At 31.9% G+C, this 17,051-nt stretch overlaps 2 protein-coding genes across 4 annotated transcripts in view; both read left to right on the top strand.

The window, feature by feature from the left end:
• Nucleotides 1-1,177: 1,177 nt before the first annotated feature.
• LOC140841702 (protein PSK SIMULATOR 1-like) lies at nucleotides 1,178-6,606 on the top strand. 3 transcript variants are annotated; one of them, XM_073209328.1, is made up of 13 exons: nucleotides 1,178-1,422; nucleotides 1,620-1,870; nucleotides 2,446-2,771; nucleotides 2,858-2,950; nucleotides 3,043-3,133; nucleotides 4,001-4,094; nucleotides 4,895-5,001; nucleotides 5,111-5,180; nucleotides 5,347-5,459; nucleotides 5,540-5,656; nucleotides 5,731-5,807; nucleotides 5,898-5,942; nucleotides 6,031-6,606. In XM_073209328.1, exons 2-13 carry the CDS (start codon nucleotides 1,628-1,630, stop codon nucleotides 6,407-6,409), a joined length of 1,755 nt encoding a protein of 584 aa, XP_073065429.1. In that variant the 5' UTR covers nucleotides 1,178-1,422; nucleotides 1,620-1,627; the 3' UTR covers nucleotides 6,410-6,606. The 3 variants fall into 3 exon arrangements, with proteins under 3 accessions (XP_073065429.1, XP_073065430.1, XP_073065431.1); XM_073209329.1 differs by having other exon boundaries at nucleotides 1,180-1,337; nucleotides 5,350-5,459; XM_073209330.1 differs by having other exon boundaries at nucleotides 1,183-1,337.
• Nucleotides 6,607-9,429: 2,823 nt separating this feature from the next.
• LOC140841701 (tubby-like F-box protein 5) overlaps nucleotides 9,430-17,051 on the top strand; it is an 80,066-nt gene continuing 72,444 nt past the window's right edge. Inside the window, exon 1 of the mRNA XM_073209327.1 lies at nucleotides 9,430-9,636. Coding sequence (XP_073065428.1) covers nucleotides 9,430-9,636 — 207 coding nt within the window. The remainder of the gene's footprint in view (nucleotides 9,637-17,051) is intronic.

Below are 17,051 nucleotides of genomic sequence, written 5' to 3'. Positions count from 1 at the left end.
ATTAGTCTAATGGTTAAAGACTTTCGAGGTTTACACATATGGTCCATGTTTAATTCTTTTTATACGCTGTTTTTTGACATTGTTCTGCAATTTTTTTTTTTGAAAACCTAAATAACGGGCTTTTACAAAGTCCCAACTTAAAACCTTTATAGTTGGTTAATACAAACACAATCAAGAAAGCCATTTGAAATAATAACCTTTTGCAAAACATCTGCTATATTGTCGACTGACGAGTGAAATATTGTGGGACGCGAGTTCGGAGACACATCAGAAGGAAAGACAAGGATTCTTGGAATTTTTTCTACATTCAGGAATTGAGGTAGACCGGGCCCCCCAAACATATCATTCTGGATCCGCCCCTGGACAAAGAGTTGTTGAGTTGTCAAAATCAACCAAGAAGTATATTGGAAAGTGTGTCAAGTGGATAAGATAATTTCTCTGATTCATATACCGTCTATATGGTCATGATTTTTTATTTTTTATGGCTTAGTTTGTTTTATTTGATAAATGTTATTAACCATGTTTTAATTCATTTAAATATTATCAAAATTTCGTACATATATTTTCAGCAGTTTAAGTTTTTACGTGCAACGCACGTGCATTTTTCTAGTTCTTATAAATATAAAGATGGATTAAGCAGCTCATTTTGCTCTCCACCTAACTTCTATAAGATAATGCCTCTTCTCGTCTCGTTTGAGTGTGATGAATAAAATATAGACAAGATGCCAGCTTTCACCTGATGAAGAAATCTATTCTTAAATAAAATGGATAGAAGCTACAGGTCTGCCTCCTGCTTATTGAACATGTAAGTTATGAACTTTAAAAAAACATCCAAAATAAACGCAACTCCTAAACGCTATTATGTATTTCTTGGCTTCTTTCTTACATGCTATAATATATGTGAATAACTTTGGACAAAAATCTTCATGAACTAGTAACCTTCCATTTATAGTGGAGAACATCCTGTTTTAATAACCTTAATCTCATCACTTACGAACCTACATCGACAACCACTTATATTCTAAACATGTGTACGAACCCGTAAAAGCGAAAAAACCATATTTTAATAAAAAAATGGTTATAAATAGAAATGAAGAACAATAGTTTAATGTTGTCCGTGTCAAACGTTTTTATTACTTTTAACAATGATTCAAACGTTCCAAGTCAAAGCAAGTAGGTAGCATGGTTGGCTGCCGGTTTCCTATTCTTCATTACCATTTACCACTCCCATATCTCAGAGATATCGCTTAAATTTAATAGAGAAAATACAACACCAGCACTCATCTTTTCAATAGCAAATTCTTTCTCTTCCTCGTTGTACAGCACAAGGTTCTTGCGTAAGTATTTGTGATATATTTGCTGGTGTTAGTTTTTTTGGCAGTTCTTGGCTTGGGGTGGACTTTTGACGCGGTCTGTTTCAGGGTATTTTCTCAATTTTCAACTGCTAAATTATAAACCCGTCTTCCCAATATCGTCATTTCTCATTGGGAATCAACAAAATAATTTTGGCAATTTTGTTTTCCCTTGTGAGTTTTTCCTGTAGTTTTCATGAAATCTTTTGCTGTGGTTTTTGTGGTGATATATGAAGTATAATTGTATTGGGTTTTGCTTCAAGACAGAAGTAAAGATGGGAGGGCGGAGTTCGAAGCAGTCTTCAACAAAGAATCCTTATGCTGGCAGGAGCACAGGTCAAGAGAAGCAGTATTCTCAGAGGCAGAAACGGCGAAATACAATGGAGGAGGGTCAAATATTAGTGAAAGAATCCCAGAAATTGCCAGCTCCATATGGAAATGTCAGTAATGACGAATTTTATGATGGGATTCCGCAGTATAGGAGGAGTAGTTTATCCCTGAAATCAAGATCATTAAGGGTAAATAATTTCTTCTGCTTTCTGTTACTATGAGTTGGATCAGAGTGGATAAATTAAGCTTTTCTTACTTTGTTTCCCATTATAGTGATTAGGGTCGATGTTAAATTGCCGCTCTACGCGATAAAGCTTTCGAACCTGAGACCTATGCTTGCTCTGAGTTGATTGGTTCTAAGTATGTTTTGATGTCTAACATTAGCATTCTGGAAATAAGCTGCCTGTTGAAACTTCTTGTTAGCTACCTGCATATGTGTATGCCGTTGCGATGATTGTATAAATCTCTTAGTCATTTTAGTTTGTCCTGTGCAATGAATGAATCGTTCAAAGGATCCTACTTTTACTAAGCTATCCATAAGAAAGTAGGCGAAGATGGTGTTTGTTCATTAAATTATTGAGTTTAAAAGAGGAGGATTCAAACTCACCATTCCTGTGGTTCGAGATTTTTAGAGCAATTTAAATTCTTTCAGAAATGAACAAAATTTTGCAATTTTTTGAAATGAGAGGATAAATTGGTTTTAAAATGGCCCTATTTTGTAATATCTCCTCTATTGAGAATATCAATATTCCAAATGTCGCAGGTTTCGGAAGTGAGTTCTCTTTTGGGGAGAGCAGGCAGTGTTGGCCTTGGAAGGGCTGTTGAAGTTTTAGACACACTAGGAAGTAGTATGACCAATCTTAACTCGAGCCGGGGTTTTGTTTCTGGAGCATCAACCCAAAACAACGAACTCTCAATCCTGGCATTCGAGGTTGCCAATACGATTGTTAAGGGATCAAACCTTATGCATTCGCTTTCAAAACGAAGCATACGAAAACTAAAAGACGTGGTGCTTCCAGCAGAGAGTGTTCAACAATTAATATCAACAGACGAGGATAAACTTTTGAAGATTGTTGCCGCAGACAAGAGGTTGGCAATAATGAAACATGATTGTTATTTGTTAATTTTGTCTTCTTCGATAAAAAGAGAACGCGTTTAAGTTTACTTTTACACAGGGAGGAGCTGAAAGTTTTCTTGGAAGAAGTTGTTCGCTTTGGAAATCGGTGTAAAGATCCACAGTGGCATAATTTGGACCGCTTCTTTGAGAAGTAACTTATCTGTATTTATCTACGTCTCAGAATCTTATGTTGGTCGTTCGTTTTGAATTTTTTTAATGAGTGGACGCTAATTACTTTGTCAGGCGTAGTAGCGATCGTAATCCTCAGAAGCACTCGAGAGAAGTAGCAGAATCCGTGATGCAGCAACTGATGACTTCGGTTCAACTGACAGCCGTTAGTATTATCTTTCTCCGCACCATATCTGGCATGGCAACTTCTAGTTTCACTAGATTTCTACCCTCAGTTGCTATTAAGTTTCTTGTGATTTTTCTTCGAACTTGAAGTCCTAAAGTAGCATCCCACAGCTAGCCACTTGGGACACATGCTTACGTCTCCAAGAATTATTAAGGATTCATGGACAACTATATATCAAAATTCCTTCTTTCTATATAAAGAAAATCATGTGAACACTTCCGTTTTGCAACCCGTAACAATGTCATACTTCCCGGTTTCTTAATTTTCAGTCATGATATTTGAACAAAATTTCAGTGTACGAACGTTTTCGTTCCTTGATATATTCCTAGTAAAATGCCTTGGCAGACATATTTTTGGTCATGAATGGATATTTGAGAAATTAACAATCAAAACTTGTGTTCATGTCTGACGATTCTCAAAAGATTTTATATTTTTCTTTATCTTGAAAAGAAAGACTTCATAACGTTGACGTGAATTGTTTACTGGAGTCTGGATAAAAAATTTTATGCTCACATAGACTGTTCCCCCCCCACTTGAATACGTATTTTTGTGATATTTGACCGAATAGACTACGTTGGTGTTCAGGAACAAACTCAAGATCTTTGTCCAGGTGGAGTGAGATTCAATGTTTTTTTTTTTTTGGGTCTGTGAGACTTCAAATTTTGTTAAAAATCACATAAACTTTGAAATTTTTGTTATTTGAGAGGAGCAATTGCCTGTATTCTTCCCCTCTTTAGTCTGTCTCTGTTGGTGTTTTGGTCACCACTGACGATAATATAAGAATATGCTTCATTCGTTTGAGTTGCCACCGGAAAGATTGAACAAAGCACTTCTTTTTGTCATCAGGAGCTATACCAGGAACAGCACGGATTAGAAAGGTTTGAACAAGATTTTCTTCTCAGGCGTCTGGAAGAATTTAAAAACAATGCTTCACAAAAAGGTCACTCCTTGATCTTCAGTGCATAATCCTTGTACATGTTCTTTTATTCTAGTTTTACTTTTTTTATTCTAATTTTACTTTTTTTCTCAATTTACGTGGATGAGGAATTGTCATTTCTTATATGTAGTGATGACCGAGTGAGATGAACCCCGTCTATATAGCCTTGACTATTGAGAACAAAACATGTTAGTAGTCATTCTAACATTCAAGTCAGTCAAGTGAATACACAAAAGAAAGAGAGTACGATATAGATGAAAGTATAATGAGTGCCCACTGATCATGACTCATTTTTTCTTTTTATTTTTTATTTTTTTATTTTACCTCTGGTGGGAGTATCTATGAGTTGCTGAGATCGTGAATCATCTCGAGATGCTCGGGTAGTGGCCACCGTGTGGGAATGTTGTCAATGTTATGATTTCCACACGAGCTGCGAACATTGGGTGAGAATGGATCTTTGGATTTTAGGTGGACAAGGTCAAAGATCATTTTGATTCAGTCCTGTTACGTTGCCCTGGCTCGGCCCGGGCTGATAGGAACAGAGTAATCTTTCCTTACCTGCACGGGTTTTCCGGGTGGCTATGTGACCAGGGTAGCGCTTGTGATCTTGGGTAAGCATTGACATTATCAGAGCTAACTCCCACCCCAAGACACCTCGAATTTCGGGCTGACCTTGACTTGGTCTTTACTCCTATGTCGGAGTCCAAGGATGACCCATATCAATAATGGTTTTCATTCTTTCATCACATTTATGTCAAAACAGTGAAAACTTCGAGCTTACACGGTTATCATGTACATTACAGGGGATAGGGACCACAACCTAATCATTATGGCAGCAGAATTGAAAAGCCAAAAGAAGCTTGTGAAAAGTTTGAAAAAGAAATCGCTTTGGTCCAGAAGAATGGAAGACGTAATTAATCCTGATCTTTGGCTCAGAAAAAAATAGTCAGTTTAAGGGAACCAAGATTAAGACTAGAAATGTAAAATTTTTCCCACAGGTTATCTTTATTTGATGGCAGGTAATGGGGCAGCTTGTAGATATTGTGCTATTCTTGAACCAGGAAATAAACAATACGCTGGGCAATCCAGGTAAACTCCAGTCTTGAAGGAGGTAGTATTATTCAGTATGAGACGAGTATCTAAGATTTACATAAAATTAGCCCTTCCGGGGCGTCCGGATGATGAAACTTTGTGATAAGTTAAATGGTCTTTCCGCCTCTCGTTTCTTCTTGTCAACATGTCTTCTTTTGATCAGCAGTAGTAGAAGGAAGACGACCAGAAAATGGATCGCACAGTAGCCAGCAGACATTGGGGGATGCTGGACTTGCCTTGCATTATGCTAACATCATTCTTCAAATTGATTCGATTGTATGCTACTACTATTGTTATTTATCTTTTCCACATTTTTCGTGTATCAGCATTTCTTAGCTCGCGTCTTGCATGATCAGGTAGCTCGTTCTAGTTCTGTGTCTCCAAAAGCCAGGGACACTTTGTATCAGAGCTTGCCACCAAATGTCAAAGCTTCTTTGCGATCCAAAATGCAGTCTTTCAAAATCGAGAAGGAGGTATTCGTTGGAAAACTAATGACTGGAAACGAAGTTTCTATACATATTTAAATTCTTTAATGTCTTCTCCGCAGCTCACTGTGACAGAAATCAAAGATGAGATGGAAAAGACTTTGAGTTGGCTCGTTCCTACTGCTACGAACACTGCTAAGTAAGATTCTAAACCTTGTAAAAATAATTCTTCCTCGTTTTGCCCATTTCCCACAGTTCTTAACAATGCCTCATTGATTTTGTATCATAGAGATCATCATGGATTTGGTTGGGTTGGAGAGTGGGCCAACACAGGGTGAGTATTTTGATGCTGTTTCAAATATAACGTCAAGTATTGTCTTTGTCATCGAAATGGAAAAAAATTACGGCGATTTTGAATGCAGGTCAGAACAGAATCGCAGGACAGCTGCTGCTCCAATTGATGTTATGAAAATTGAGACGCTACAGCATGCAGACAGGCAGAAAACAGAAACTTACATTCTTGATCTCTTGTTATGGCTAAATTATTTGGTTAGCCGATCCAAATCTAGGCCCAAGGCCATTGGCATCGCAAAGATAACCCCTCTCAAGGAATCTGAAGAACAACCAATTGACATGAAAAACGATTCAGTTTCATCACCATCTTTGTGCAAGGACGATCAAGAGCTGATACTTGACAAAACTGACACTAGACTTGGTGATGATACACCGTTGGATGTGATTGATAGGGTTGAGATTGAGTTATCACTAGCAGATGTTGATTATGGCGGTTCTTGGTCATAACTGATGGATGATACCTATCTTTGGAACAACTAATGCTTGATTGAGTGGTACCATTCAGTTTCATGCAATGACTTTGCAGCAAGAATTGGTTATGTTGTGGTTTGTGCAGCATTGAATCTTGTAAAGAAGATACTCTGTGAATAGAAGGATTCTTTTTGTATATTTTTATCAATGTTGATACGTCTTTTGTATGTTTTCTTGACTATCGTTCACTTTTCTTCAATATCCTAGACCAACTTTTCTACAAATCCGATAAAACTGAATAACTACAAACGCTAATATTCAAAACAAATTAATCAATCAAATCTCAACATCAACCTAAACAACAAATAACAGCAAAGGAAAAATTAATAATAAGTTCAGAACGTAAAGAATTCCCGCCACCAGAAGTTCATAAAGACTCGGCAACATCCTTTAGTCTCAATAATTTTTCAACCATTTTCCCCTTCTCAACTGAGCTATCAACAACTCTATTCAGTTTCTTCAAGCAAACATCGTAGTCGACCTTATATGGTGTCCCCCACAGATTATCCACATAATCTGTAAATGCCTTCAACAGAGACGAAACCTAGCTTAGTTTCTGCTGAAATATACGTTTTCACCAGCATTTCTGCCGCCATTTCAGAGCTGATTTTATAAAATCTTTCTGTGGCATGGCTCCACCGGAAACAAAGTAAATAGGTAAACGAGGCTCTCCACATCAGAGGTGGGGCAAAGCTTACCATGCTGGAGTGCATGACTAGAAGAAAACTGCGAGTTCAATGAAGGGCTATCTTTATCCTCCAACACGGCACGTCTACAGAATCTTTCTAAATCAGCTCGAGCCACATGTCATCTTAAAATAAAACTTTATTTTTTCTTTGAGTTGTTGAAGGTGGTACATGTTTGTATGGTGAAAGGCAGTTGAGAGAACTACGGTATTTTGGATTTTTTTTTCTTTTGTACTGAATATAATGACCATAATTTGTCGATGTGTGAAATTAGAGTGTCTTGAATTAGGCTGAATTTCTCCCACCAGTTGATACTTAGTTTTATGCATGTGTATATTCTGACAGAAACTAATTGCATTTGGCGGGGATCATGCTGGTGGCAACGACAAGATAAAGCAGTTGGTGCCCGATATCAAGATATATTGTGGCTCTGTTGATAATGTACAAGGATGTACTAACAAAGTTGAAAATGAAGATAAACTATATAAACCTTGGGGCTGATATCAATATGTTGTCTCTTCATACTCCAAGGTATTTTTTGCAGAGCTTTCTTTACTGAACTTTAATGGCGGTTCCTTCGACGTTGCGAAATTTATGGAACTGTTCAGTTATGAATTGATGAGAAACATTCATAACATTACCACATACTGTCAATTGATTACTTATCTTGCAACTTAGTTTTGTTCTATTCATACCAAGACTACATTAAAGTATTCATTCTGATCTCATCACTGTTAAATGATTTTTTCCATGTGACTTCTTCTTACGATGGAAACTTGTATCTGAAAGCTTGTGCTCTCTTTTATTTATGGCTTTGATTGAGTATGTAAGGGCGCTGTGTTTCCGCTAATGCCAATCCTTGTCTTATCATTGTGACTCTATTGATCCCTTTAGCCATTGTGTCTTAAAACAGACACGGATTATCCAAATTCAGTTTGTGTTTTGAGAGACTCAGTGACTTTAAAAAAATCATCTTTATGCATGAAACTTCTTAAGGATCGCTCATCCCATATCTGTCCTAAGTCAATCACGTTTAACTTTAAATTTTTTATGTAATAAGTCCGAAAAAGAAAATGCAATATATTATTGATATGACTATTACTGATCAAATCTTTTAAATCTTAGTCGACAATATAATTTCATGTCTACACAATCTTAAAATCTGTTTCATTCTTGAAGGAGAATCACAACCGGTCATCCGGTCATCCGATCATACCTTAGCTTTAACTGCTACAAACTTTAGCAATATTTTATTAATTTGGCCTTAAAATAAAAAATTTTTCTGTTAACTTTAGTAATATTTTTATTAATTTAACCATGATAGATACGTACATACAGCTAAACAAAAGCGTGCAAGCGCTGTCGAGAACACTCTGTGCTTCACTCTCTTGAAAAGGAGCTGTTGTCTTCTATCGACTCCCACATCCTGGCCATCGCTTGCTCTCCCCTCCGGCAAGAAGACGTCGAATAAGGCAGTGGGTGGCGGTGATTTTTTTGTCGGGTTGTGAGAAATGTAGATAAATTTGTGAAGCCAATCTGGAGTTGCATTTACCCATTTGCCTCCGATCTGTTTCTGCCCTTCTCTGATCTTTGTATTTTCAAGACTCCGTCTTTGGTTCTTTGTTTTTTCCTCGAGGTTAGTAGTGAGTTTCTTGGATATTCTTTATGGGGTTTTGAGAAAAATTGGATCTTTTTGTGTTTCTTGGACATTTGAAAGCTTGTTTCTCTTTTCCTTAGTGTACGGTTCTTATTTGGATGTTTGTGGTGATCTACCTTTGATGTTGATTAATGAATGAAATGATGAAAGTTCGCAATGTTGTGTGATTATTTTTGTGTGATAATATTCAAGATTTTCATTTGTCCTTTTCTGGGATTATATTATCATCAGTTTTCAAGTAGTTAGCATTTGATCTGTTTTTAGGTAGTTATATATATGTGATTTTCTTGGTTATTTGAAGAGGTAGAAATAACTTAATGGGATCAGTTGTTTTGGAATTGCAAATCAGCTGCCAAAATGGAAGAAAATAATGATTGATTGATTATTTCTTTTATCTGCCCCATACCCCAAAAGCAAGAACGCCGTTTTTTTTTTATCACTTTCATTCAATTTGTTGTAAATAAATTATAAATTAAAGTCCGGTACTATCTGCTTAATTGAACGGTATAGTGAAGTAAATGATTAAAATGCCGCTCAAGAGCATTGTGCGGGAGCTAAAGGAGATGAAAGATGGGATTGGTGGCATATCAAGGAGAGGGATTGAGGCGAAGCATTGGTGCAGCCGTACCTGATCATTTATAGCTCCTGATGCGATGCAGGAAGGACAGTGGGCAAATTTACCGCCTGAGTTACTTTTGGATATCATTCAAAGGGTTGAAGAGAATGAGACATCTTGGCCTGCTAGGGCTGTCGTCATTTTTTGTGCATCGGTTTGTCGATCATGGAGGGATATTACAAAGGAAAATGTGAAAACTCCTGAAGAATGTGAGAGGCTCACCTTTCCCATTTCCTTAAAGCAGGTTTTTTTGAACATCTGTTTAGTTTTTGTTTGATTTGGTTTATTATGGTTATGATGATCATTTTATCTTATTATGAATTTTCCCATTCTTTTTTTTTTTTTTTTTGCATTTAGCCGGGGGCCACACGATGCTCCAATACAATGCTTTATCGAGAGGTTATTATACCTTATACGTCATGCTTATATATATATACAGTTTTGATATGCTGCACACCTACCGTGCACACCTCATTGGTGCTCACATAGGTGTGCACGGTAGGTGTGCAGCATATCAAAACTGTATATATATATAAGCATCACGTATAAGGTATAATAACCTAAAAAGCAACCATAATTTATATAAGTGAAGCACACTAAGGACAAATAATTATCAATATAAAATATTTGTGACTAATTCATCAAAACTAATGAAATAATAATACTGATAATAAAAAATAACCTATAATATTCAATTTAAATATTATTTAACCTCCTAGAGAACTTTTTTATCTTTTGTACTATTTCATATATAATTATTTATTTTCTTATATCTTCTTGTGATACTATAATTTATTACTTAATTAGAAACTACAATAAAATATAATTACGAAATTGCATTAAAATCATAAAATAACATTTAGAAAGAAAATTAGAAAGGATAAAATATTTAAGGTTAGTATAAAGATGGATTATTCGAGAAAATTAATATAGGAGTTATATTTTATTTTTGAAGTGATATAAATTATTACAATCAAGAATAAAATGTAACTCCTATTGATATAAATTATTACAATCAATTTATATTGTAGAGATAATTCATTAGCATTTGTTAGATTATATATTATGTGGAATAATTAGGCTACTAATTAATTATATATTAGGTGAAATAAACTAAAAAATTTGATATTTCATTTTTACACTTATAACAATTAGAAATTTACAAATATATCTTTATTGAATATTTGGATTTGTATTGATAAGGAGATCATTTTTATCTTTTGAAAATTGAAAAAAACATGACCAATTATCTACACTTTTGTATGTATATAGATAAAAATATATATATTTATTATCAAACATATATTCATTTTTAATGAATAGATTTCTCATAAATTGTGTAGAAAATTTCTATGCAATTAATTTAACAACACACAATTTAAAGGAATAATAGAAAATTTACAATGAAAAACTTCGTTATTCTTTTACACTTTTTTAAGTATAATAGTTAAATATATATTATTTTAATATTTTTAATGACTTTTTTAATTAAATCTATTCTTTTAATATTTTTTTCTAAGAATTATGTATCAAGAAAATGTTATTTCTCTAATGTATTTTTATTATCAAATATCTATTCAATTTTTATGTAATATTATTTTCAAAGTTTCTTATGTTGCAATTTTTTATTAAAAAATAAAAACACTATTATCATCTTCATGTATTTAATGATTGTGTACAAAATTTTCATGAAATTAATCTAACAACACACAATTTGTAGGAGAGTGAGTCTCATATGAGACCGTCTCACGGATCTTAATATGTGAGACGGGTCAACCGTACCCATATTCTTAATAAAAAGTAATACTTTTAGCATAAAAAGTAATATTTTTTCATTGATGACCCAAATAAGAGATTCGTCTCACAATTACGACCCGTGAGACCGTCTCACACAAATTTTTGCATTTATAGGAATAATAAAAATTTACGATGAAAAACTTTGTTATTCTTTTTTACATTTTTATAAGTATAATAGTTAAATATATATTCTTTTAATATTTTTAATGAAAAATATATTTTTTATTAAAAGATCTATTCTTTTTTTAAAAAATTAAGAATTATATATGAAAAAAATATTATTTTTCTAATGTATTTTTATTATCGAATATCTATTCAATTTTTTATGTAATATCATTTTCAAAATTTTTTATTTTACAATTTCTATTAAAATAAAATATTATGATCCTCATGTGTTTAATGAGTTCAAGACAATAAACGCATCAATTAAATAAATAATCAATACATTACAAATTCAATAACCCCAATTTGTCCCTGAATTTTATATAGATTTTCCAACAATGTTCATGCAATTAATACAAACAATGCATAGTTCTTGGACAATGTAGTAAAATCACAATGCAAAAACATTTGCCCATCATTTATACTTTTATAGGTATAGGTATATAGATATAGATTTATAAGTATATAGATACATTATAATAATGCTCTAAAGTCAATTAATTATTAGTAATGATGAGACATTTATGTCCTATTATTTTTATCTTTACATTACAATAATAATAAGTTTTATTTAATTGAAGTTTGCACGAAGGATATTTTTGTCAAAGCACAATCGAAAAACAATTTCAATTATACACACTTTTATAGGTACTAGGAAAAAACACGTGCAAAGCACGTGAGAACTGAGAACACACCTCTATTGTTGATAAAGTTGCTAAAAAAATGAGTTAAGAAGAGATTAGTAGTTTTAAACTAATTAATGATTTTCATATATTTTATTTGGTCAAACAATAAAATGTAATATAATTTATACAACATGTATTATAAAGTGAAAATGTTATTTGTTCAAAAGTGTTTTGAAATTGTTAAAAAATATATTAGTAATCAATCGTAAAAATATAACATAGAATTGATGTCAAATAAATATGAGTTAAAAAAAATAGAATCCATACTGTTGATCACGTTGTTTTACCACTATTTATTTAATTTAAGAAAAATAAAAATGTAATGTAGATAATGCATTTTATACCTTAAACAATCTCTTCTTAACTCATATTTTACCACTATTTATTTAATTGAAGAAAAATAAAAATGTAAGGTAGATCATGCATTTTATACCTCAAACAATCTCTTCTTAATGTGTCAATCTTATCTTATTGTATATTTTTGACTTTTCTCTCTCTCACGATTTTTTCCTTTGTCATTCGTCTTTTTTTCTTCGTGAAAGAAGCAATATCATCATCATCTTCAATAACAATTCTTGTGAGATTGTCGCCATCAATAATTTACATTTTCATATCTTTATTTTTTGATGATTCTTTTCTTGGACGACTTCTCTTTTTTTGTATTTTTTTATGTCGAAAATCTTTTCTTGCGAGAGAAGCAATAATTTTATCATCCTTAATCTTCATTTTTGTATTGTCGTCGTCTTCTATTATTTGTTTGTCAATATCGTTAATGATATTTGTTGGATATCCTCTTTTATTTATAATTTCTTCTTGCTCAAAATCTATTGATCTCTTTTTGCTTGGATTGTTGTTGTTGTTGAAATTTGTACTTGGATTTTGAATGCCTTCAATTACAAATGCTAATGTTGCATCTTTGATTTCAACCGACTTGTCCATTTTGAGAAGAAATGTATCTTCTTTCTCTATTTAGTGTCTCTAAATGCTTGTAGTAGTATATTAATGAAGTGTTGTCATCCTATAGATAAAGAATATTTTATTAGTAATTGATAAATATATATATTCTTTGTAAAAAAAATCATTATTTGTATACCTTAGTAATGGAATCGATATAATCTTCAACGTTGCAGCCAATAAAAACATTTGCGACATTTCCGAACAATGTAACCCTTGCAGTGTCAGTGTCAGTGCCATCATTTACGCTCGTCGTTATTCTATATCTACAACAACAATTTAATGTAAGGCATTCTTATCAACTCCAGTAAACTTATATATATAATATTTAAATGTAAATTTACCTTGACACCATATTGATATTGAAGTCTATGCAGTTATTTACAGCTCCGAGTTTTCATTGTTTTGTTGACTGATTTTGAACAATTACTACATGCTTCGTACCATGGATTCGCCTTATTTTCTATCTCATGTATGTATGCCTTGAAGCAATATAATTTGTTATGCATTTACTAATAAGTGAGATACATTAAGTCAAATTAAATATCAAATTGTGATTCCCTATCTAATGTTTTATAAATATCATTTATAAAATATTTTCTCCATTGAATAAATATAAAAAAAATCGTGAAGTAATAAAAATAAATTGAATAATAAATGATACGTAACCTTTGGCAGGATATTAATCTGATTGCGAATTTGCCTCAAAGTAATTTTTTCAGGTTCGTTAATTTGATGTGTCATCCATCATTCTTCTAGACCTCTATCTTTGAAGTTGTTACCTAACCTGTAGTAGAATGATTAACATAAATATATTTACAAATTTTTGAATCGTAAAAAGAATAAATATCAATATTATAGTTTTGTTAAAAACAATCGAAAATAATCATACCATATATTTATTGTTTCTTTTTCTATGCAAGATGGATTTGTGAACATTGTTGTTGTTGATTTGAGTTGAAATTTTCCTATTATAAGTCATAAGGAGAAGTGGCGAGTAATGCTAATGAATAATTTTTGGAAATATGTATTATGAAATTTTAAAAAAATTTACCTTCAAATATATCTCTTTTCAAATTACAGAAAGTTATAACCAGTTTATTCATCTCTATCTCTTATAGAAATAGTCCTTCGTTAATAGCAAGATCATCCCATAAAGTAATTGTTATAGTATCTAGCCTATAAGAAGAGGAAAAAATAGTTAAAATCAGTAAAACCATATTTATTAAATCATATATCGTAAAATTTTAATACTAAAATAATGCTTTGAATAATATTAGTTTGCATTTTTTATAAAGACATATAGATAGAATAAATACTCACGAAAGATTTATAAGTACTATCTCTCTTCTATATCCGCTGATGTTCATATTTTTTTGTGAAATTTATTAAGCTGACGAACTTCCTTCAGAACACCAATTATATTTGCAAAATTTTTACATCATTTGATAAATTCATTACATAAATCTAGAAAATTTTTATTGTTCGCATAAATCGATACATATATCTTCATTAGTATGTGATTCTCTCCTCGCATCATTGAACAATGTAAATCCAGAAGTCACATTGGAACAAGTGAATTGAGTTTGTAGTTCGTCAATTGTCGTCTTTGTTTGAAAAATCAGTTCTATCCGTTTGTTGACATTCCAAATCAGTTCTATCCATTTGTTGACATTCGGATAGTTATTGTTGACTTCTTGAATAATCAGATCGGAGATGATGTAATTTTTGTTTATCTTCAATTGATCTTGAAAAAAATCTATTGTGTTCGAGAACATTATTCCATGTATTTTTGTTCCCTTCAATGAAAACGGAAAATGTTTTTTTTTTATTATTTTAACAAAAATTTAAAATATACATGAATATGGAAGAAATTACCTCTTCGTCCACAAAGATCAGTTTTTTAATAGGCTTCGAATTTGATTTGGCGGATATTTGGTTTCCATGTCGTACTACTTTAACTTATATGGAAGCATTGTTTTGACTCGGTTGCAACGAGATGATAAGACATATGTGCAAGGTGTCCATTCGAGATATATGATTTTGTACTCTATAATTGGCATGTCACAAAAAATTTTGAGAAAGAAATATATTAAACAATAATAATAATTTAAATAAATTTTAAGTATATTGTAAATAATAGAAATTGATAGGTATTTGTCTACCACGTTGTGATTGAAATATAATATATTGGCATGGTACAAAAATCGAATTCAAAATGTTTGGAAAATGAAATAAGTACAAATATTTAAAAACAATGGAACCTTGGGTTACAAAATTCGATGCTTTAATTTCTCCAAGTTTGTCATCCAATTCATCGACTCTATTCAACAAAAATACATTTAATAGAACGCACGAAGAGGAAAGACTACCTGGCAAATTTTGATTTAAGGAGTTTCAACTTTGAATGAATATCCACCCTATTATATTGTACCTCCAAATCCCCAACCTTCTCCAATGTGGTGTTATTTTGAAACGCTTTTGGGCAAGCTTGTAGAGAAAATTACTATGTATTTTTGTGGAATTCTTTTGAAAGCATTACACTATTTATATAATTATTAATATAATATTAGAGTTTTATTAGAATCCTTCTTATCTTGTGTTTAAAAAATCCTTCTTATCTAGAATTCTTCTTATCTTGTATTAAAAAGAAGAGTTAGTATCATGTGAGACTGTCTCACGGATCATAATCTGTGAGACGGGTCAACCCTACCCATATTCACAATAAAAAATAATACTCTTAGCATAAAAAGTAATACTTTTTCATGAGTGACCCAAATAAAAGATCCGTCTCACAAATACGACCCGTGAGACCGTCTCACATAAGTTTTTGCCTAAAAAGAATCCTTCGTATATATCTAGAGTTCTACTGAAATACAAAATCAATTAATAAAGATAATATAATTTTATTTAAAATTACATCTAGAGTTCTTATCTTGTGTTAAAAATAAAAAGAATCCTTCTTATCTACGTGAGTTCTACCGAAATAGAAACTCAATTAATAGAGATAATATAATTTTATTTAAAAATATTTAATAAATTGTTATAATCATGTTAAAATAAGTTTATGTTTTTCAGAAATTTTAACGCTTATTTAAAAATATATATTAAAATTGTAGCTGGTGAAATTTTATTATTATACAAATTACATAAGTAGTCCTACTTCAATTAGTAGTTCGTTTATTAAGTTTTAAGTAGATATATTATAGCTATGACGTATCAAATCTAAGATCAATCAAATCAATTTTGCTAATCTCTTTTTAATACACTTCTATACTATATTATCTTAGAAAACTTCTCAATTTAAAAAAAAAACTTTACGGTTAGTATTTAAAACTTCTCAATTTAAAAAAAACTTTAAGGTTAGTATTTTTAACGCATAAAACATTTCTTTTTTCTACCATAATATTATTATTATTGTTATTTTTATTGAAATTAAGTTTAATAGAAAAATTGATTTTTTGTCATAAACAACAATGTGTGCAAACATTATTAATTGTTATGTTACACGCAACGCGTGTGCCTCAGCTGCTAGTATATATTAAATTTTAATGACTTATAATAACTAAATTTGATACATATAATATTTTTGATAAATAAAAAATACTGTTTATCTCGAATTACAAAATTGTATCTTTTTATTTACAACAAATTATCATTATGTGTTTTTATAAACTAAAAATACTTTTTTCTCGAATTACAAAATATTCTCTTTTTATTTAATACAAAATATTATCAAACCAATCTTAGTACAGATTGTGAAAGCATGCCCTCCAAACATACCTTGGGCCAAGAATTTTTTTGCGGCCTCCGTCAAGTGTAAACCATCCCAACCAATGAATAAAGAAGGATATTCGCAAATTTTTTCTAGAGGATGTCAATGGGTCCGGGTTTTACCCAAACCCGCAATGGACTCGTATGTATGGGGTGGGTTTGGACATACTAAATGGGTCATGGGGTGGGTCTCGGGTCCAATTTTTCAGACCCGTCCGGATATGGGGCGGGTCATGGGTTTTATAATACCCGCCCCATACCCGCCCCATATATGTAGATATAAATA

Source organism: Primulina eburnea, chromosome 9 (assembly GCF_022965805.1).
Source record: "Primulina eburnea isolate SZY01 chromosome 9, ASM2296580v1, whole genome shotgun sequence".
NCBI lineage: Eukaryota > Viridiplantae > Streptophyta > Magnoliopsida > Lamiales > Gesneriaceae > Primulina > Primulina eburnea.
This window is presented reverse-complemented; position numbering and strand designations above follow the sequence as displayed.